At 38.8% G+C, this 23,202-nt stretch overlaps 2 protein-coding genes across 2 annotated transcripts in view; both read left to right on the top strand.

Moving 5' to 3' along the window:
* The window catches only part of LOC134222825 (uncharacterized), an 88,358-nt gene extending 84,792 nt beyond the window's left edge, over positions 1–3,566 (top strand). Inside the window, exons 15-17 of the mRNA XM_062701974.1 lie at positions 1,734–2,859; positions 2,919–3,138; positions 3,204–3,566. Coding sequence (XP_062557958.1) covers positions 1,734–2,859; positions 2,919–3,138; positions 3,204–3,480 — 1,623 coding nt within the window. The 3' untranslated portion in view covers positions 3,481–3,566. The remainder of the gene's footprint in view (positions 1–1,733; positions 2,860–2,918; positions 3,139–3,203) is intronic.
* A 15,946-nt stretch (positions 3,567–19,512) lies between these two features.
* Positions 19,513–22,509, top strand: LOC134222824 (zinc finger protein 473-like). The gene is given in 7 exon segments (XM_062701973.1): positions 19,513–19,657; positions 19,716–19,781; positions 20,271–20,420; positions 20,913–21,474; positions 21,628–22,007; positions 22,071–22,290; positions 22,347–22,509. Coding segments are annotated over 6 exon segments (1,479 nt in total). The 5' UTR covers positions 19,513–19,657; positions 19,716–19,777.
* The last annotated feature ends 693 nt before the right edge of the window (positions 22,510–23,202 follow it).

Raw genomic sequence — 23,202 nt, 5'->3', positions numbered from 1 at the left:
GAGCTCATCCTGGGTTGCATGAATTTTTAATCGGTTCTTCGGGACAATCACGTCCCGGTTATTAGTTCCTGACTAAATGTCAACGAAGGAAAAATCAGAACGTTTTGACAGATAGGATACCCAACATGTTTGGGAACGATAACAAAGGGAACCGCAGCGACAATCGTCCTCTATAGTTTATTACCTCTATTATACCGACAGATCACAAACGGTCAAATAAATATAGTCTCCATTCCGGTTCCGTCGCAGTACTGACACATGCCGATCTTGGTGCTTGGATTGCATCATGATCCGGTACATTTAGGGCACATATCCACTACGTTGACACCGCGGCCCCTTGATGGGCAAAGAACAAGTAGGTACCAGAGTCTATTATATATAGAGTTGCGCAAAGAGTGAAGCCAAATCTACCTATTGAACTGTCAAACCGTCTACCTATCGAGCAAAGTAAACAAATGCTTGTTGGTGAGGCGGAAGTATTGTTATCGCCTAATAATTATTATGGCGAATCAAAACGCATGAATTAAAATGTATTAGATTAAATCTAGAAACAGCTTCAAAAAACATCAAAATATTCCCCGATAAAGTAGCAACAAGAAACTCGCGTGTTTGCACTCTGTGGGTGACTATAGTCACTATAGGTTATCGAATTAAAAAGCTTTAGAAGAGAACGCTTCCGTGAAGTCACTTGAAGGGTTGAACAAAAGTGAAAGTTGGCAACAGAATAACAAGAGCATCATTCAGAATAAAAGTAAGAAGATCCTCTTTGCGTAACTCTATATAATAGACTCTGGTAGGTACATCATTATCAACACCATATCGCGAATCGGAGAAATTATCGAATCCGGTATTGGCGCTTTGAAGTTGCATGAAGAAGAAGAAGCAGAAAGATGATAATCGAAAAAATCTCCACGGGAAACCATACGAAGAAGTTTTTAAAACTCTTCTCAAAAATTCTAAAAGCAATTTAATAAAAAACGGTTAGCAGTACGGGGTTGGACTTTTCTTTTACTGTATATTTCTGTTCGAAATTTTATTTTGTAATATTACACTTAAAACACAGTATTTATCCAGAAAAGTCCAACCCCGTTTTTAATTAAATTGCTTTTAGAATTTTTGAGAAGAGTTTTAAAAACTTCTTCGTATGGTTTGCCGTGGAGATTTTTTCGATTATCATCTTTCTGCTTCTTCTTCTTCGTGCAACATCAAAGCGCCAATTGAATGCTCTGTCGCCGAAAATTTTACAAAGCAACTCCTCTGGATCGATCGTGCTGCAGAACTGCAAGTTCTGCGAGAATCCTTTGGGGACATGCTCGTGCCCACCACAGCTCAGCGCATCTGCTCTGTTAACCACATCCAATTTACAAAAAAAACTATTTAAAAAACTTATAAAAATACGAAAACCATTTTCGATGATATTTTTCAAACTGTTTGACGGTTTGAAAACAATTACGCAAAAATGAGTAAAACCTAAAACTCTGAGAAGTGAGTGAAAATTGACTCACTTGCCAAATATAATGTTACTCACTTTTTGACATTTCCATCAAAATGCTAAAGTGAGCCATTTTGACTCACTTTTGAGTAGATTCAAATGAGCGTGTAAGCCTTCAAACGTCTCGTGAAAAGGCCTATTTTCTCGCAATACGTGCGGTGCGTGGTGTTGTGATTAAAAATTCCATTCAATTGTTTCAAGAGTTTCAAGAAGTGATTGTTTCAAATAGAGCGTACATTGATTAGAAATGCCGAGGCTAGCTAAAAAAAATAGAGCCGCTAAACTTCGGGAAGCCAAAAAAAAGTTGATCCGGGAAACAACCAAAGCTTTGCTAAATATGTCCAACCAATCCGCTGGGCAAGGAATTTGGTCATCCCAGCTAGTGCTGAAACCCCCCGATCAAAGCTCGGCATCGTTGGAACCAAACATCACAATGCAAATCAAAGAGGAGCCACTCGATCTGGAAGTGAACCCCTTCGAACCGGGACATTTGGAAGAAATCAAGGTGGAATTAGTGGAACCGATTGAAGGGGAAACGGATCCAATCGGTTCATTGTTATCTGCTCCCACTGAATCTAAAGTTGAGTTGGAGCCAAAGAAGCGCAAGTCTAAAGTCATTAAGGAGGATTCTTGCGATACTCGCTGTCAGTTTTGTCTGAAACTGTTAACAGAATCCGGAGGGCGCGGACCTATCCGCCGGAACAAAATTGTTTTCGTGCTTGGCGCGCGTAAGTGGGGTTCGCCTCGCGAGCGTCCGAACTGCTGTAAGAATTGTAAGAGGATGTTCGATTTGTTTTATAATTTCAAGCGATCCTGTTTGACCGCTTTAGCTCGACCAGAGTTTCTGTTGGCAAGCATTGAGAAGAATATTCCTAACAAGATGAATTCAATACTATCGGTGTCGACAAAGAAGGTAAATCAAAGACTCAGAAAAACTCAACAGCAATTGAAGTTGCCACAACCAATTAAGGAAGAAGAAACCTATCAAGCAGTGGAGATTTCAGAAACAAAACCACCCTCCGAAGTTTCACCATCGTCAGATGAAGAATCAGATATCGAAATTGTTAACATTGTTGAAACATTACCAGCTGCAGATCTGAACGCAGATAGCACGATGGGACATTTAGTTTCGGATGAGACAAATCTATCGGACAATGCAGATACTAAGCAATTGAACAAAAAGAAAAATAAAGAAAGAAAATACTGCTTCCGTTGTAAGCAATTCTTTGCAAATGAAATTATTTATGATGAGCACAAACCTTCTTGCACCAAGCCGCCAAGAGATCCACCCCCTTTGGCCTGCCCTGAATGTCCAAAAAGGTTCAATAGAGAAGATAAGTTAAATTTACACATCAACAAACACAACGGTGAGTTGCACTTCCCAACTCTAGCTTTCCACCATCATTAAACGATAAATTCATTACAGGAGTACGAACGGTCCCCTGCCGCCGAGAGGGCTGTACCAAGATGTTCTTCTCTACCAACTACCGCCACAGTCATGAAATGCTTTGCGGTCAAGACGTGCAGATAATTTGTAGCGTCTGTGCTGCAATCTTTCGCTCAAAGGGCGCCTTGAACGCTCACATGGCTACCCACGGAGATCCGAAGTTCGCCTGTGACATATGCGACAAGGCTTTTCATACAAAGTAAGTTTTTTTTCTCCATTACCTGCTACATTAATTTCAAGTGTTCATGTTCTTCCGCCTCTTAGTGCCAGACTTAAAAAGCACAAAGGTGTTCACTCGGAGGAACGCAAGTTTGTGTGCAAAGTCTGTGGCAAGGGCTTCAAATCGTACGAAGCGAATCGAGTTCATCAGCGGATTCATACTCAGGAAAAGCCATACGTTTGCCACATCTGTGGGATGGCGTTCACCTACAACTGCTTGCTAAAAACCCATTTGGAGAAGGGACACGATCAGTTTGAATTGGATCAGAAAGAGTCGATGACGGCAGCCAGGGCCATTGATATGGCTGGCAGCTTTGTTTGAAGGATGTAAAAACAATGATGAGTCAGTCCTTAATTATGAATAGTTTGGATTGTCGATTTCGTAATAGATATAAATTTCGTTGGAATGATTTGAACTTGTTTTGAAGAAGCCTAAATTGCAGGCATATAAGCATATAAAACTCGACACTTGATGAAAAAATCCTGATTTTCAATTTTGTGCTATTCTGGGTCTCGGTCTCAAGTTGCCCTTGCGAGCAATGGCGCAGGATTGACACTCCGTAGAATACAAGTATGACTCTCGGTCCGGCCTAGGATGTTTCTGGGTGGGAAACTAGGCTTCCTGGGTATTGTGTATCCATTTGTACTTGACACACAAGTCATGCAATAGGCGGGCACAGAAATCCTTTCATTTAGTAACTGGAAATGCTAAAAAAAAATACGTTGAATGATTTTCCGACTTCACGCATACCGTTCTCAATGCCGCAGCTGATTGCATTACGCAAATCAGCAACCGACCAGGATGAAATGCTCTTCGCTAGTGCTCAGACGATACCCGGCGTGTGGTCAAAACTAGGAAGGCTCTTCGAGCGCTAAGGAGACTTCCTGCCGGTCACTCTAGTAAGGAAGTGCCTTCCAAAGGTACAAAGAAAAGCACTACGAATGCAAGGCAGTGATTCTCGAGGCACAGAGGAAACAGTAGGAGGATTTTTTTTGATTCTGTTGATCCGGCCCAAACTGCCATCGAACTCTGGGAGAAATGGAAAGTTAACTCGTTTAGTGGCTAGCGAAGAACTTGCTCCATTAGGAGACGAGCCAGCCTAGGGCTGAAAGTCTCCCAATCGAGCACAAGCGAACCTGCATGAGCGTTCCAGGACCGCGCGCGATAATAATAAAAAAAAACTTGGTCCGTTCACCTCGATACTTCGAACCGCATCATCTATCAGGGTGTCGACTACCTGGAAAACATGTTGCTTTTAGATATAGCCATAAATCAAACTACTCTGTTTGACGGCTGTTAGGGAAGTAAAAATTTATTTTAATAAACTAAAGCTTAGTCTATTTTGATTGGTCTGTCGTCGGACTGGTCGCATAACTCCTCCTCGGATAGCAAGCCTATTTCGATTCGCAATTTCTCTAAACGAACTCGTTGAAGAGGTTTCGTTAGAAGATCGGCTAGCATATATTCCGTTGGACAATAGCGAAGATTGGTAATATTTTTCTCTTGTAGATCCCTTACGAAAAAATACTTTGTCTCGATATGCTTGCTACGCCGCTCTATCTTATCGCTTGATAGAGCTTTGGATGTCCTCAAAAACTCCCGTCGAGTTGTTTTGGGTCTACCTCTCTCGTATCCATCCAAGCGTTGAACTAGAAATGCTAGAAAAAATGGTAAAGGAATGTCTGCCGGGTGCAGATACTGTTAAGGCCGTCCCCCTGGTACGACTAGGTCGTATGACCTTTAACTCGTCACGAGTCGTATGACCTTTATCTCGTACAAAATCGGAATCGATACAAGCTTTCGCGAAATGGCATTAAATACCGATAATTGGCCTAAGGGAATTCTGTTCCGGGAGTTCGAGGATCATTTTTCGATAAACTTGTGGCTTCCCCGTCCGGACACTCCTACGATCATGATCTCCGACGAAATTGGAACATCGCCGTTTTCGACTCCTGCGTCTGGAGTAGATTTGACTTGCTAAATGCTAACAGCCCCCGACGCAACCTGTTACCTGTAATATCGCACTATGAATTGATCCATTCTCTCCGATCCTGTACGCCAGAACGCACTGCTGTTTCCCTATGGGATACCCCGAACCATTCGATTCAGTACCGCTGGCTGCTTCCTGCCGACAACCGGCTTCATAGTGCTGGGTAAGATGCGCCATCGTGTGATTGAGTGGCAGCCAATCGCAAGTGATTGCTGTGCAAGCTGAGGATTAAAGGCCGTTTCTTCAACTATAGCATCATCAACGTGCACTGCCCACACGAAGGGAGACCTGACGACGAGAAAGAAGCGTTCTATGCACAGCTGGAGCAGACATACGATGGATGCCCACTGCGGGACGTCAAAATCGTCATCGGTGACATGAACGCACAGGTAGGAAGGGAGGAAATGTATAGACCGGTCATCGGAACGGATAGTCTGCACACCGTATCGAATGACAACGGCCAACGATGCATAAACTTCGCAGCTTCCCGCGGAATGGTAGTTCGAAGCACCTTCTTTCCCCGCAAAAATATCCACAAGGCCACATGGAGATCACCTAACCAAGAAACGGAAAACCAAATCGACCACGTTCTAATCGACGGTAAATTCTTCTTCGACATCACGAACGTCCGCACTTACCGCAGTGCGAATATTGAACCCGACCACTACCTCGTTGCAGTATGCCTGCGCTCAAAACTCTCGACGGTGTACAACACGCGTCATAGTCGGACGCCGCGGCTTAACATTGGGCGGCTACAAGACGGTAGACTAGCCCAAGAATACGCGCAGCAGCTGGAAGTGGCACTCCCAACGGAAGAGCAGCTAGGCGCAGCGTCTCTTGAAGATGGCTGGAGAGATATTCTATCCGCCATTGGTTGCACCGCAACCGCTGCACTTGGCACGGTGCCCCCGAATCAGAGAAACGACTGGTATGACGGCGAATGTGAGCAGTTAGTAGAAGAGAAGAATGCAGCATGAGCGAGATTGCTGCAACACCGCACGAGAGCGAACGAGGCACGATATAAACGGGCGCGGAACAGACAAAACTCGATTTTCCGGAGGAAAAAGCGCTAGCAGGAAGATCGAGACCGTGAAGAGACGGAGCAACTGTGCCGCGCTAATAACACACGAAAGTTCTATGAGAAGTTGAACCGTTCACGTAAGGGCCACGTGCCACAGCCTGATATGTGGAAGGACATAAACGGGAACCTTCTTACGATCGAGCGTGAGGTGATCCAAAGGTGGCGGCAGCACTACGAAGAACACCTGAATGGCGATGTGGCAGACGAAGATGGCGGTATGGTGATGGACCTTGGAGAACGCGCGCAGGACATAATTCTACCGGCTCCGGATCTCCAGGAAATCCAGGAGGAGATTGGCCGGCTGAAAAACAACAAAGCCCCTGGGATTAACCAACTACCAGGAGAGCTATTAAAACACGGTGGTGAGGCACTGGCTAGAGTGCTGCACTGAGTCATTACCAAGATTTGGGAGGAGGAAGTTTTTCCGCAGGAGTGGATGGATGGTGTCGTGTGTCCCATCTACAAAAAGGGCGATAAGCTGGATTGTAGCAACTACCGCGCAATCACATTGCTGAATGTCGCCTACAAGGTACTCTCCCAAATTTTATGCCGTCGACTAGCACCAATTGCAAGGGAATTCGTGGGGCAGTACCAGGCGGGTTTTATGGGCGAACGCTCCACCACAGACCAGGTGTTCGCCATTCGCCAAGTACTGCAGAAATGTCGCGAATACAACGTGCCCACACATCATCTATTCATCGACTTCAAAGCCGCATATGATACAATCAATCGAGACCAGCTATGGCAGCTAATGCACGAACACGGATTTCCGGATAAACTGACACGGTTGATCAAAGCGACGATGGATCGGGTGATGTGCGTAGTTCGAGTTTTAGGGGCATTCTCGAGTCCCTTCGAAACGCGCAGAGGGTTACGGAAAGGTGATGGTCTTTCGTGTCTGCTATTCAACATCGCTTTGGAAGGGGTAATACGAAGAGCAGGAATTAACACGAGTGGTACAATTTTCAATAAGTCCGTTCAGCTATTTGGCTTCGCCGACGACATAGATATTATGGCACGTAACTTTGAGAAGATGGAGGAAGCCTACCTCAGACTGAAGAGGGAAGCCAAGCGGATCGGACTAGTCATCAACACGTCGAAGACGAAGTACATGATACGAAGAGGTTCAAGAGAAGACAATGTGAACCACCCACCGCGAGTTTGCATCGGTGGTGACGAAATCGAGGTGGTAGAAGAATTTGTGTACTTGGGCTCACTGGTGACTGCCGAAAATGATACCAGCAGAGAAATTCGGAGACGCATAGTGTGGCTGGAAATCGTACATACTTTGGACTCCGCAAGACGCTCCGATCAAATAGAGTTCGCCGCCGTACCAAACTGACAATCTACAAAACGTTCATTAGACCGGTAGTCCTCTACGGACACGAGACCTGGACGATGCTCGTGGAGGACCAACGCGCACTTGGAGTTTTCGAAAGGAAAGTGCATCAGCTGTTGGGAGAACTAGCCACCCTATAACCAGAGACCGGCGGAGTGAAAAACTGTCGAAATGGCAACGTATGAAAATGCATGAAGTCGTGAAAATAATACTGGCATCCCTTGAACTTTTTGCTTGCTTCTTATGGATGCAAAAAGTAAACAAGTCGAATTGGAACCGCTTTTGACGGTTCGATTGGAAACAAGATGGCGTCTTCGCCGATCTCTTATTGTAGTATTTTTAGGAAGAACCATCCATCGTTCACACCGCGAAAATCGGACGACTGCGGTGGGTTGGGCACGTACACTCAAAATAATCCAAACGTCATTATTACGTGAAAACATAGGTGGCTTTTTTCCATCACCTTTTCCACGTAACTGCTATGTGAAACGTAAGTAAACAAATAATGAACTCATGAACACTCACTTCACCAGAGTGTCATGTAACACCTACGTGATTTTTTGGTGACTTACACGATATGATGCGGTAGCTTTTAGATGATGTGTCGATGAATTGTATACATACACACTTAAAATAGATTTCGCTGTTCGGTAATTGTTTTGACGAAAAACTACGGTAAACACAAAAAATTACAGTATGTTCGGTTAACGAGAATAATTTTACCGGAAATCGGTAACATTTTGCCGAACAAATTGTAATTTCAAAATGATTTGACAGAGTTCGGTATTTATACTTACAGTTCGTTCTGTAAAATCGAAGTATTGCCGTACATGGTAAATTTTGTACCGAACATACTGCAAAGCCAATTAGGTATTACAGAATTTCGGTAAAGTGCTAATCTGTCAAACTGTCAAAATCTCGGTCAAAAACATTTTTGTTCAATCAGAAGCTAGAGGTTGCTTCGAAACATTAAGAACAGTCGACCACTTTTATCGGAATAAAAACAGGTATATTTCGTTCTTGATCGTTTAATTCGTTCATCAATACAATTGTATTTTTCAGTTTCTTATTTTGGCAATGCAGTTCTTCTACAAAAGTTATGCGTCTTCTACATTTTTTCAACCTATTTACACGTAAGCAAAAATATTCTTCCCAAGCTCAATGGCGTGAAATGTGTTTTGGTTGTTCCCTATACAGAAGCCGTGCTTGATTCTTGTTACATTAAATGATAAATAAAGACAACAATTAAAAAAATCATGTTTTGAAACTACAAGTTGTTTTATTTGATAACCTTTGAAAGCATAAAAAATACATATATTTAAACTAATTCAAAAAGAAAAGAGAACCGAAACGTTCGGTAATTTCACTTTTCATATTACCGAACTGTACGGTACTTTTTGACAGATCATCACAAAATAAAAGTACCGAACGATCTGTAATTGTTTCATTTACCGAACTGATTACCGTACGTTCAGCTGTTGAAAGTTCGGTAAAAAATTACCGTATACTGTAAAATATTCTAAGTGTGTATTTTGATTAAAAAACAAGTTATTTTCTGTTGACTATTATTAGTCCAAATATTCTATCGTGTGAAAAAGGAATGAAAACTTCTCAAGTTTTTAAGATAATTTAACTATATTTATTGAAGACAGGTAACATAGATATGGCTTATGCTAGGACTTTTATGTCTTTATTCATAACCCCATTGCAAAAAGTGTTTTGTGAAATAACTTTGCATAGTGAAAAGGTATTCGAGGCGGCGATCTGAGTTGATTACACGATTCCTGCAAATATATAAACAATCATTTATGTACGATTTGATTATTGTGCAATTTGGAATATAATCACTCACTGGCGTAGTTTTTTTTTGCTTCACTAGCTCCGGTTACCTCACACTTGAACTTGAAACATAAAAATTAACTCCCATCTTAGGCTACGACTTATTTACCTCAATTTTTAAAGTTGGTTTTTCACAATAAATAATAATGTTAGCTTAATATACTATGCTGTTTAACAACAAATCTTGTCGCCTCAGTACATTTTTAGAATGAATGCAAACATTAGCTGTCAAAATGAACATCAGTCGTGTACATGATTTTCACGTAACAGTGACGAAGCTGTCACAGTAAAAGCGACATGATGTTCTTGTAACGTCTATCTTATGTCTGATAATAGCTACCGTCGTCAGATAAAACTGCAAAGATGTTCATTTTCTGCTATCTACGTGATTTTCCACGTAGCATGGACGTGTGGATTATTTTGAGTGTAGCCAGAATGTCGGATAGTAACCCGGTGAAAATGGTTCTCGACAACGATCCGACGGGCACAAGAAGGCGAGGTGCGCAGCGGGCAAGGTGGATCGATCAGGTGGAAGATGACTTGCGGACCCTCCGTAGACTGCTTGGTTGGCGACGTGTAGCCATGGACCGAGCCGAATGGAGAAGACTCTTATATACCGCACAGGCCACTTCGGCATTAGTCTGAATAAATAAATAATAATAATAATAATTGGGTCCAAATTATGTTGGGTTGCCTGGTAGATATTTTATATTACTGATAAATAATTATTCATTTACCATGGGAAATAATGAATTTGATTGCAAAATTATTACTTCTTGGAAAAAGTGTTCCATAATTGTGAGTGTACCGTAATGGTGGGGGGAGTGTATCATCTACACTCTAAAAAATCATCACGTCATATTCACGTGAAAAATCACGTAACTGATCTGTCTTGACCAAACGACGATTGTTACGTGACGTTAGTAATGTCCACCTGAAATTCACGTAACTTGTACTAAAAATAATGGTGAATATGTTTGTATGTACTCGTAAACAATTTAAGTGAGATTGAGTTCGTGTGATTGCAGCTTCGGTATTTGCGGAAAAACAGCATTGTAAACAATCTTCACATCAGATTTACCTGAAAACAAATATGGTTCTCATCCACCATACTTTTCACGTGAGATTGACTTGACACTCACGTACGAATGAATGACACATAACCTAAACATATTTAGGCTTCGCAGAAGTAAGCGATATTTCAGGTGCAACTAGGCGGGGATTTTGAAAAAAAAAACATCAACGGAAGTCGGATGAAATTTATAAGATTCGTAGTGATATGGAAGAAGACGAAGCTACATGAAGATAGAAATTACACTTTTTCGATAGCGTTAATTTGAAATGTTATTCCAGATTTCAGCTTCCAAGGGTGGACTACTTTTTGAATTATTTTACAGCGGAAATAGCAGCAATTTCCGAGAAAGAAACTAGTTTCATCATTTCTCAACAAATTTGATAAATTTTATTCGATATTCGTCAGTAACTTTGATTTGTTCCCCAACAGTGTTTTTGCGATAACTTCGAAGCGCAATGGCCGAATGACAGCATTCTCTGTCTAATGATAAAAACATCGTTCTGCATCAAATGATTTTCAACACATCAACATGCGAAGAGGTCTCCGTTTTACGGCTGCGGGCGTCACTAACTTATTTTGTATTCATTAAAAACATTTTTGCAATATATTTCAAACCATGTAGTGGTTGCCTGATTTCATGTAGCTTTCACTAAAAGTTAACGTAACCGGTACGTAGAATTCACGTAAGGTTCACCTGATCAAACACGTACCTACTTTCAAACTTCACGTCATTGCAGGGCTGGTAGCGACCGAAGCCACTCAAAATAGTGACTTTAGTGACCAAAGCTGACGAAAAAAGGGACCAAATAGTGACTTTCAGTTGCAGAAAAAGTGACCAAATAGTGACTTCCAATCTCAATTGCAAGTTCGATGAGACGAAATCAAGCGTTTTTGGGTCGAAGAAGAATATTTTTTCGTAATTTGTGGTGGAAAACATCTATCACTCACCACTCTTTTCTCTTGAAACGAGCTCACAAGAAAAATTAAAATCGTACTCGGTAACTTTTATCTACTCAGTGTAAAATTATTGCCCTCTCTTCTAACCCCACGGAAATTTTACTCAATATCAGTAAAAAGCAGAACAACTCAAAACTATGAGTAGTCTGCATGCAAATCAATTTTTTACGCCACTGGAAGTGATCGAAATATGGTTATCACTCTTAACACCTGTTTTTCTTTCCTGAAAATTATTTCTCGGTGAATATCTGCGTGAATGAGCATTCTCTTCTCGTGAGAATAAGTGAAAATTACGATCATTGGATTAGTTCGACCTCCTGCTTGTAATGAGGACCATGCTCTCTGAATTTTTAAATATTTTTACTTCAAAATACGTAGATTTTCCGACTTGATGTGCGTATTCATAAACAATTTTTGCTATGGAATTCGACAGCGCATGCAATCTTCAAAATTGGGGAGACTTGATCGCCTTTCTATGATATCTACTCAATAAATATTTGTTTAGAGCAAACCCTTCATTACATCTGTCAAAATCTACAAAAAAGCCGCTTTAGAACAAATTATATTTTCTTGAATTTTTTAGACAATTTTTTTTTATATGGATGCCTAATGAGGGATAACGGATAAAGTCTCCTCAAATTGAGGCAATAACTCAAAACTCAAATATCCTGAAATTGTGGTGGAATGATGGCATTTTTATCAGTGAAGATCATTTAGCATATTTATGGATTTGTGCTGTGAAAAAATGATAGCATTTGGTCATTATTGGAAGAAGTTGTTCTAATTTTGCGTGGCTACTAAAATTATTTTCTGAAGGAACAAAACACAGTAAATAATAGAGTAAATAAGGTTGTCAATTAAAAAAATAACTCACCATATTTCGGTTGATTTTGTAAATCCTCCCCACAAAATCAATAATTTCCAGCTTAACACTGATAAGCAAGATAGTAAATCCTATTTTACTGTTGTGGGATTAGATCCATTAAATTGAGCATTCTGAACGATTCAAAGGCTTTTTACAAAATGAACAAAAATGCGAGTGTTACAAAAATGCGATCATGGGCAGTTTAGTTCTTGGTAAAACAGGGGACAATCAAGTCTCCCAAGGAATCAAGTCTTCCCACCTTCCCCTACTGCATAAAGTTTGAGTTTGAAAAAAACTCTAAATCGACAGGTCTCCTGCTTGCATGACTGTATACCAATTTATAAACTGTGACATAAAACACCTTCAATTAGCTACTGGTGAAATGCCAATAGGAGCAGCGAATTAAATTAAATGGCTGGCGATGTTTCAGAGTGATCATTTTTCCAAGATCCGTAATTTCATTTCCGCCATAAACAAAACATCTTCCGATGGATACATAAAGCTTTATAAAAAAAATCTTAGTCAATAGTTTCAAAATAGTTGAAAATAGTGACTTTTTGCGAGAAAAAGTGACTTTAGTGACTTGAGGTCGAAAAAAGAGACTTTTTAGTGACCAACCCGAAAAAAGTGACCAAGTCACTAAAAAGTGACCCGCTACCAGGCCTGTCATTGGTACTGGAAAATCCAGTCAGATTCACCGGATAAATCACGTAACTCAACGAAGCTAAACTTTGTTCAGGTTACATGTCATTCAGGTCACTCTTACGTGAAAAGTATGGTGGATGAGAACCACATTTGTTTTCAGGTAAATATGACGTGAAGATTTTTCAGAGTGTATGTTTTTTCTTTCTTCATGCAACATCAATAGGGGAAGAGGTGGTAAAATGAAGAGTTGGCTATATTTATATAAAAACACTATTTAGGCGTATGTTAATCATGCACACGTTTTTCTCGAAATAAAATAAGGTACCTGAGCTAATATTTTGGTTTTAAGACCGAACGAATAGCTATTACTATCCAAAATATAAAACGAGGCCGTAAAAATAGGGTCTGATGTAATTTTAACTATTTTTCCGCAAGCTTTAATTCTTAATAAATTCATAATAACATTGATTCAAACCTGTTAAAACTACAGCGTCAAATAGGACAACCTTCACAAAGATGTTGCAGGGGTAAATAGTAAAATTATTGATTTGCATAGTTAGAGGAAGAGTAAGTGTTATTTATCCCAAGGCACGTATGGAGGTAAAATGAACACTTGTATCAAACTTTCACAAATTTATGATAAAAGTTGTGCAATTGTGAAGCGGAAGTTCAAGAAACTAACCATATCAAATAACCAAGATAAAACTTTGAATATTTAAATTTAATTTAAAACTTACTGATATTTCAAAACTTTGTTTCTTCTTTTTATTATATTGATAATTAGAAGCTTTTTAAAAGTTATACCAAATTTTTCAAAAGGCTCTTGTAATCTTAACTAGTTATATATACATATGGGGCCATCCAGAAACCACGTGGTCATATAGGGGGGGAGGGGGGGGGGTTTGGAAAATGACCACGATAAGCCACATGGGGGGAGGGGGGTGTTGCTCTCGAACCACGTGGTTTTTTTTACACGAAAAACTTTTGGTGAATAACAATAGCGGTGTAAAAAATACAAATCGTCAAAAATTAATGATTTAATCATTAAACGCAAAGCGCATCTTAGGGCCGATGCCCACGTAGCGTCTTTTCAACTCAGTGTTAAAAATAATTTAGCATTAAGCATCGAGAAAACTCGGTAACGCAGCGTTGCGACCGACCGACGCCGATGCATATCTGAGTTATTTGGCCAACTTAGCTTTAGATCATATTTCCATAAAAAAAATAAACGAAAAAACAGGTTACGTTTCAGTCGCAATCTCCACAAAAAAAAATTGGGAAAGAAAAATGAAAAAATATTTTTAAAAAATCCCGCCGCAGATGGTTTTTGGCATCACGCCGCCGACACTTTTGCTTCAGCGGACTACAGCTACAATTTTGAAAACTGTTCATGTGTTTACAATAATTCAAGAAAAATCTTCAAAAGAATTTCTTGTGGATATTCGAAAAATCCAGTAAAAAAAATTCCTGTAAAAACTTTGACCTTACTTCATATAATCCTGATAAAGTGCTAGCATTCAGAATGTTTTTTGAACAATTCTCTCTGGAAAATTTTGCTTGTAAATTTTGCTACAAATTGGTCATGAAAAAAAAAACGTCTCCAGTGTAAATGCCGAAAAAAATTCCATGTGAATTCTGTCTGAAAATTCAAAACAGTCTCGTGGGAAATACATATAATTTTCGGTGGAAAAAAATGTTCTTATTTTCCTTTTTTTTTACATTCTAATGAATTTCTTCGACAAGTTCTTCCGAATCTTCACCAGAAATTCTTTTTCATTTCCAAAATAAGTTTTTCGAACATTTTAGGGGGTGCACTTCAAAATGTTCAGTCACCAGTTAGCCTTACGGGCAGAGGCGTAGGATTGCCAATCCGGAGATGACGAGTTCGATTCTCGTTCCTGTCTAGGCTGTTTTCGGGTGTCAAACATTGTTGACACCCTAGGTATAATGTATCCATCGTACTTGCTACACAAGATATATAATCGTACAATGGCTGGCATTTAAAACTTTCAATTTATAACTGAGGAAATGCTAATAGAATAAACTAAGTTGAAAAGCAGACCAACTTCCAGTTGGAATATGGAGCCACAGAAGAAGAAGAAGACTTCTAAATATTTCAAGAAAAAATCTTCTGAATTTTCATGAGAAATTAAATAGCCAATGCCACATGAAACACTTTGATATTACCGTTGATTTTTGTTTTTGGATTTTTGTTTTCAAATTTCGAATTTTGAAATGAAATTTTTTACGCTCTTTGTGAATTCTATCACATTTTTAAATTTTCCAAATATTTTTCATTCGAGGCATTATTTAGAATTTCCACGGAAGAGTCTATGGATTATCTTCAAAAAATACTTTGGATTTTCAAAGAATAAATCTTTAGAATTCTCAAGGTTCATGTTTTCTTGAATTTGCACCATAAATTCTTCCAAAATTTCATGAGAAATTCATTCTTCTTCGGAAAGTCATTTTGATTTCTTTGTAGGTTCAGCTAAACAATGCTTTAAATCTTTACCATGCAAAGAAGCACAAGAAATGATTTAAAAATTTTAAGGAATTTTCACATCAGAAAATTTTTAAAATTTTGATTTAATTTTCTAAGGAATTCCTATTGGAATTGCTTCTAAAGTACAACCTTCACAAGTACTACAAAAGTGCAATTTTTTCGTTATTTCCACTTGTAAAAACATCGGAATATCCTCGGGAAATTCATTATTGGTGTTTTAGATGAACTTTTTTTCGATTTTCTACTGGAAAATCTTAGGAATTTCCATCGGAAATATTTTGGTATATTCCAAATAATTTCTTTTGGAAATTAAAAAAACTGCTGAAAATTTCTAAGATTTCTATTTAAAAAACGAAAAAAATTTCCATTGGAAATTTAGAAGAATTTCCTTTGAAGATTCATTAAAGTTGCCCAGGATTTTGAAAAATCTTTAGAGATTATGTAAAAAAAGTAAGCTGGATTTTTTTTTCTAATTTATACTGGAAATTCTTCGGAATTTGATGTTTATTGGCATTTTCATCGAAAATATGCATTTCGGATCCTTCTACGGATTCTTCTAGTTCTTCAAAATTTCTACCGAACCTTTTTTAGGAACTCTTCCACAGAATTTCGGAAAAAAAAAGTCGTTGAAATACTGAAGATTTTTCCGTGGAGACTCCGAAGCATTTCTTCTAAATATTCTGAAGGGTTTCCCTTGCAACTCCAGAATAATTATTCTTGAAAATTAGGAAGATCTTGGAATTTAAAATTAATCCAAGCAATAAATGAAGGCAATTATTTAGGATTAAGAAGCCTAGTTCTTATGATATTGAATAATTAGACTAATTAATCGAAAAATTTAATAATGCACCTAATTAGAACATTTAGGTGCATTATTAAATTTTTCGATCAATAATGCACAAAATTCTAGTAGTGCGTATGAAAAAGGTTATGACATAGAGAAGTTTGCATTTAAAAAATCAACATGAAATTCTAAATAAAATGCTTTTTAAATTCATAAAAGGGTCTTAGAACTAAGAAGAGTCCTGCGATATGAAAAAAAGTGGCAGTGTTCCAGAAAAAAACACTCCAATTCCTAAAACAATCTAGGGTAATAAATAGTGTTATAATAAAGATTGAAATTGAATTCCAAAACAAATCTCAACCCTTTCAGAACGGATGGGTCATATATGTCCAGCGTTTTAGATTGTCTATTAAATCACAAAAGAGGACTAGACCACCATTTTCTTCAGTAAAATTGTTCATCTAGATATTGGTTTTACAGAAAAAAATATGGGAGCTCAAATTTGACTGACCCTGAAAACTCAGTTATCCGAAACCTTGGGAAGATTTCGATTCCAAGAGCATGCAAATGAAGTTGAAATGTTTGAATCATTCTGAACACTCAGATAAGATGGGTCATCCTGAGCGTTAAGCCAGTGATTGCTCTCAAGTTCAGCCCACGACTTCGCGGGTGATCAATCATGACATTTGTAATGTCCTCATCATCGGTATGTACCCAATCCGATGAAATAAGCATATGATCCTAATTTCCATGACCATGAGATCTAAGAGACAAGGTACCCAAAATTATCTTGAGTCAACATCACGCTGCACAATGACTATGACTTTTTTTGTAGGGCCTTAGAAGCACTGGGTTCACGGACTTGAATGATTAAGTAGTTCAAACATTACGACTCCCAGGACGTTTTTTAAAACCTAAAAGTTTTGTATAACCTAAGTCAAGTCAAGTACGAAACACTGACGACGACCTTACTGTTGAGGTCGAAATACGTATCTATCAAGGTACAATCAAGTGGTGGAACTAAATGGGAAGGTACAAACTCGTCTTATGACAAGTAAAGACATTCCATTCAAAAGCTCAACATATTTTTTTTTAGCTAAAACGTCTGTAGTAGCTTGTACAAATAACAATTGTCATATCAACCCAATGGACCTAATGGGATATTATATCATACATCATTCATAATTTGGTTAATTGGATAAATCGAATGATCCGAACTCCAAAATGATAATTGATCTATAATACATTCATTCTTCTATGAGTCGCTTATGAAAGGACCATTGACTGAAGCATATTCGAGATATGGAATAGAAGTTCCTTGGGAAATTATTCGAAAGACATCAGAGTGACCGAGAAAATATGTTTAGTATGGCATCATTGGATTCCACGAGTCAATATCAAAATAAAATTTCAATGAAGAATTAGAAATTTTGAGAGATGAGCCAGATAGATTATTTATTAGAGAAAAAATAGAAATTTTTCATAATAGAATTGGAAATTGCCAATGAAGAAATCAGGGTATGAGTATTAAATAAATATAGAATTACTGCAAATAATGCAAAATTTCCATAAACAGTTGAAAATTTTCCACAAAACAATAATTAATTAGCACTTGTATAAGCAAAAATTGCAATTATGTATTTTAAAAAATCACCAATAAAGAAATTAAAAAATATAGGGATATTTTGGAAAATTTCTAAACCATTATAAATTTTTCTCGAAATTTTCATAACATATTCGCGAGTCCGCATTATTTTGTATCCTCCTGATGCATCGAAGCTATGCGAGTTCTAGATAACCTAATACCTGATACACATTACAACATGATAACATCATAAAAATCTTCGAAATAATGAAAATTTATAATTTCCATGCTGGGTTTTAGTTTGATTTTGAATCAGTTGAAATTGTTCATCTTCTAAATTGATCGGATTAACCATACACACTTAAAATAGATTTCGCTGTTCGGTAATTGTTTTGACGAAAAACTACGGTAAACACAAAAAATTACAGTATGTTCGGTTAACGAGAATAATTTTACCGGAAATCGGTAACATTTTGCCGAACAAATTGTAATTTCAAAATGATTTGACAGAGTTCGGTATTTATACTTACAGTTCGTTCTGTAAAATCGAAGTATTGCCGTACATGGTAAATTTTGTACCGAACATACTGCAAAGCCAATTAGGTATTACAGAATTTCGGTAAAGTGCTAATCTGTCAAACTGTCAAAATCTCGGTCAAAAACATTTTTGTTCAATCAGAAGCTAGAGGTTGCTTCGAAACATTAAGAACAGTCGACCACTTTTATCGGAATAAAAACAGGTATATTTCGTTCTTGATCGTTTAATTCGTTCATCAATACAATTGTATTTTTCAGTTTCTTATTTTGGCAATGCAGTTCTTCTACAAAAGTTATGCGTCTTCTACATTTTTTCAACCTATTTACACGTAAGCAAAAATATTCTTCCCAAGCTCAACGGCGTGAAATGTGTTTTGGTTGTTCCCTATACAGAAGCCGTGCTTGATTCTTGTTACATTAAATGATAAATAAAGACAACAATTAAAAAAATCATGTTTTGAAACTACAAGTTGTTTTATTTGATAACCTTTGAAAGCATAAAAAATACATATATTTAAACTAATTCAAAAAGAAAAGAGAACCGAAACGTTCGGTAATTTCACTTTTCATATTACCGAACTGTACGGTACTTTTTGACAGATCATCACAAAATAAAAGTACCGAACGATCTGTAATTGTTTCATTTACCGAACTGATTACCGTACGTTCAGCTGTTGAAAGTTCGGTAAAAAATTACCGTATACTGTAAAATATTCTAAGTGTGTATGTTTTAGTTACATAGGGTTTTTTTTTTAATTTTTGTACTTGAAAAAAAACCACGTGGTCAAAGGGGAAGGGGAGGGGGGGGTCTGTCTGCCAAATGATCACGATAGACCACATGGGGGGAGGGGGGGTTGAAAATCTTCAAAAATATGACCACGTGGTTTCTGGATGGCCCCTATACAGTGCTAGAGTTTAAAAGTACATACGAAATTTCGATGTTTTTTATTTCGATGAAAAACTATATACATAAAACAATGTTTATTAGCGAAAAAAATGTTCAGTGCAATAAGAATATGATTAAAATTGTTGAACCAAGAGGTAAAACTAGCAAATTATCCTCGTTTTATGATTGAATTCAACGCGAGTCCTTAACGTGTTCATTTTACCACCTGTTCCCCTACGCCAATTTTGACGACATGCTTTTTTCAGTGTTAAATGAAGACGTCAATCAATGAAGAGAGCATTCTTTCAACAGCTCTTATTTTATATTACACCCTAATTTTGTTTTTATTTCATACATTAATTAATACGATAAATACATAGTTTAGCTCAGCGATCACAATCAGAAGTTTGTAAGTTTATCACATAATAGCATTCTTAATTGTTTAAGCCTTTCTTCGTGACCTGCAGATAGAACGACGATTCTGGCCAGCCCTTCATCTGATCCAAAAAGAACCAAGCTTCCCAAAGATATGCGTATGTACTGTGTTCCTATCATGTTAAATTGTGGCGGAATATCGAAGTTGGATTTTATCTCAATCTGTATGGTAAACCTTATTCAGAAAGGTATATCAAATGTAGTGCACTATCTGCAACTTTAATCGTGGTACAGATTGTTGGAAAAATCTTGTGAGACCTCATCTGGATTAAGAAAACAACTTTATATTGATAATTTTCATGTTGAACATCAAACACACATCCGCGGGATACTGTGTCACGCTCATCTGAACTATGATATTACAAAAGCACAAAACAGCAAGCTGAAAGGACAAAAAGTCTTAATGAATCAAAACGGAATAAAGCGAGTGATGGACAGCGCACGTAATTTCACAATAATTGCATTGCTGGCTTTGTACTTCTGTACTTAAATACGGGTACGAGTTCAGATACGTGTATACCAGGTTCTGAGCGTGTTTGATGTTCACTAAAAAAAAACTAATAAATAAATACACATGTGGATCACAGCAAGAGTATCTAAAAAACGCAAGGCGGCGAGAAAACGAGTGGAAGCGAGGAAATTGATTCGCGAAGCTCAACGGATTCAACTGGGACTTCCAACGAGCTCCTCAACTCATCAGCCTCCTCTTCGCGAAGCATGGGATATGCTCGTTCAAGGTGAGCAGTAACAGAGCACATACGACAGCACACGGAACATTTACCGCTAAAATTAATTGTCACGAAAAAAAAAACACTAACGATATCTTTTGCGTTCATTGACTTGGGCAAACCACGAATTAAATTGCGATAGTGGTCACTTGACCAACTAATGATTTTTTAAATTCAGTGCTAATTCAGTGAACGATGAAATATCTTCGAGTGTTATGTCTATTTGTCTGTGGTAATAGTACCGCCATTTAGTGATTCGGAGAAAATTTACTGTTGAAATGATCATAAAGGCTCCCCCAGACTGGTCACCGCGACTCTATTGCTGGGTCGCATGCAGTGTTCCATTTACGCTTCCATACCGCCAAGGGCCGGCGCGTGTGTTTGGGGGAACCTTAATATGTAAACACTGCCGAAGGCAAAGCACTATGATGTATTCAATGTTAAATTTTCTGAAACACTCCAAATACCTATTCAATTCCATGCATTGTATATGAACTGCAGAAGACGGTGTGCAAATGGAATTACCCATCAATCTCAAGCAAGAACCCATCGACATACAAGACCTACCATTCCAATCGGAGCACTTAGAGGAAGTTAAGGTGGAACAGATAGAACCGACTGATGTAGAACTGGATCCCATCTGTCAACAGCAATTGATAACAGATAGAGTTGTAGTTAAGCCAAAGAAGCCAAAGAAGCGCCGTGTTCAGGACCTCGGTGATCTAAGGTGTCAGTTTTGCCTGAAGCTTCTCAAAGAAGTTGGAGGACGAAGTTCCATCACCCGAAAGCGCATTATATTCGTTATTGGTGCGCGAAGGTGGGGCTCACCTCGTGAGCGTCCGAACTGTTGCAAAGATTGTAAGAGAATGTTCGATCTGTTCCACGAGTTCAAGACGTCCTGCTTGAAAGCGTTGGCTCAGTCGAGGGTGATGGCCAATTGCACTAAGAAAAATCCCCCAGATGAGATGCTTAATATGCAGCCGATAGTTTCTGAAAGCATCGAATCAGTTGATGCCCAACCAGAATATGAGTGCCAGATTTGCAACGTATTTTTTTTAGAACAGTAAGTTTACATTTCAACATCCGCATTAGAAATTCCTTCTTTTGTGAAATTATTTATTAGTTGTGATAACTCAAGACTGCCTCGCAGTATATTTATTAAACCAAATGTGGTTAAATTTATCCTAAAGAAATTTTACGATCTATTTGATTTTAGATGGGAACTGGAAACACATTTGCTGACTCATGATTCAACCCCAGTAAATAAGAGAAGAAAATCCAGCGACGATTCCTATAACGATACGATTGAAGCCCAACAGCCATCTAATGATGCTCCTGAAGAATCAAACCCGGAAACTACGGAGCATTCCGCTGCCGACGATAAAGCGTTGCCTAACCTAATTCCAGCGCCTACCGCGCCAAAAAGGAAATACTGTTTCCGGTGCAAGAAGTTCTACGAATCGGAGGCGATCTACATGGAGCACAGACCGACGTGCACCAAGCCGCCAAGAGATCCCCCTCCATTGGCGTGCAATCAGTGCCCGAAACGTTTCAATCGCCAAGAACATCTGACGTATCACATAAACCAACACAATGGTAAGCCACTGGTTTGATTCCTAATCTGACATACTGAACGAACCACACTGACACCAATTCTAGGAATACGCACGGTCCCTTGTCGCCGAGAGGGCTGCACCAAGATGTTCTTCCAACCACAAGTTCGCCACAGACACGAACTAACTTGCGGCAAGGACGCAGAGTTAATGTGCACCAAATGCGTCTCTATTTTTCGCTCGAAAAGTGCTCTTAGTGCGCACATGGCTACCCATGGAGATCCAACATTCTTCTGTGAGAAGTGCACCAGAGGTTTCTACTCGAAGTAAGTTTGTTACTACGATTTTAACTTCAAGTTATTACATGTTTTATCTCGTGTAGAGCGAACCTCCAGAAGCACTACGCATCGCATTCGGATGCGCGCAATTTCGAGTGCAAGATCTGTGGCAAGCGCTTCAAATCACACGAAGCCAATCGGGTGCATTAGCGGATCCATACGCAGGAAAAGCCGTGCGTCTGCCCTGATTGCGGTAATAAAGGATAAAGGACAATGCGCGGGTCTTGCACCGGGTTTAAAGGATTCTTTTCATCAAGCAGCCAAGGACAAATGAAGTATTTTTGGCATAATTTAATAAAGCAAATGATGAAACTATCGATGGAGTTGTTCATTTTCGTACAGTTCCCAGAACGGTCCAGTTTTGATTATCCGGTTCAGCGTTGGACCGGGTAACGCTTTCATCAAGGAATCCGCTGCTTGAAGATTGAAAGCTTCATGTTCAAACTTAATCGACTTCATCTAAATTAGTTTACGAACGAAATCAATTGGCTAGGAAGATCGAGCTTTTTTTGTCTTTATTAAAGAAGCTTTCAGCCAGGGGCTGGCTCATCTCGAAGTTTTTGTTGTCACGATTTATGACCAATAAATCGTCGATGTTGTACTAGCTCACGTAGCAATCCTTTCCTCCTTAGTAATCGTCGAAAGAGTCAAGTATTGGGGTGGCATTGCGCACCTCGACTCGAGCAAACCATGCAAACTGTTCGTGAGTGGACTGTATGGGAAACCTCAACATAGGCGGACCGACGGAACTCTCCGAGGAACCAAACCACGGAATTCGGATACCGGATGAAAGAAGTCCTTTTCTTAATTTAACGAAATTTATTTACAAACTTATTTCTTAAACCACTTCTATTAATTAATACTTGACGCCTTAACGAGTGGCAGAGATGTATCTGAACA

The sequence above is a fragment of the Armigeres subalbatus genome, chromosome 3, assembly GCF_024139115.2.
Source record: "Armigeres subalbatus isolate Guangzhou_Male chromosome 3, GZ_Asu_2, whole genome shotgun sequence".
Classification (NCBI taxonomy): domain Eukaryota; kingdom Metazoa; phylum Arthropoda; class Insecta; order Diptera; family Culicidae; genus Armigeres; species Armigeres subalbatus.
Note: the sequence above shows the minus strand (reverse complement) of the source record. Positions and strands in the feature narration are given on the sequence as shown.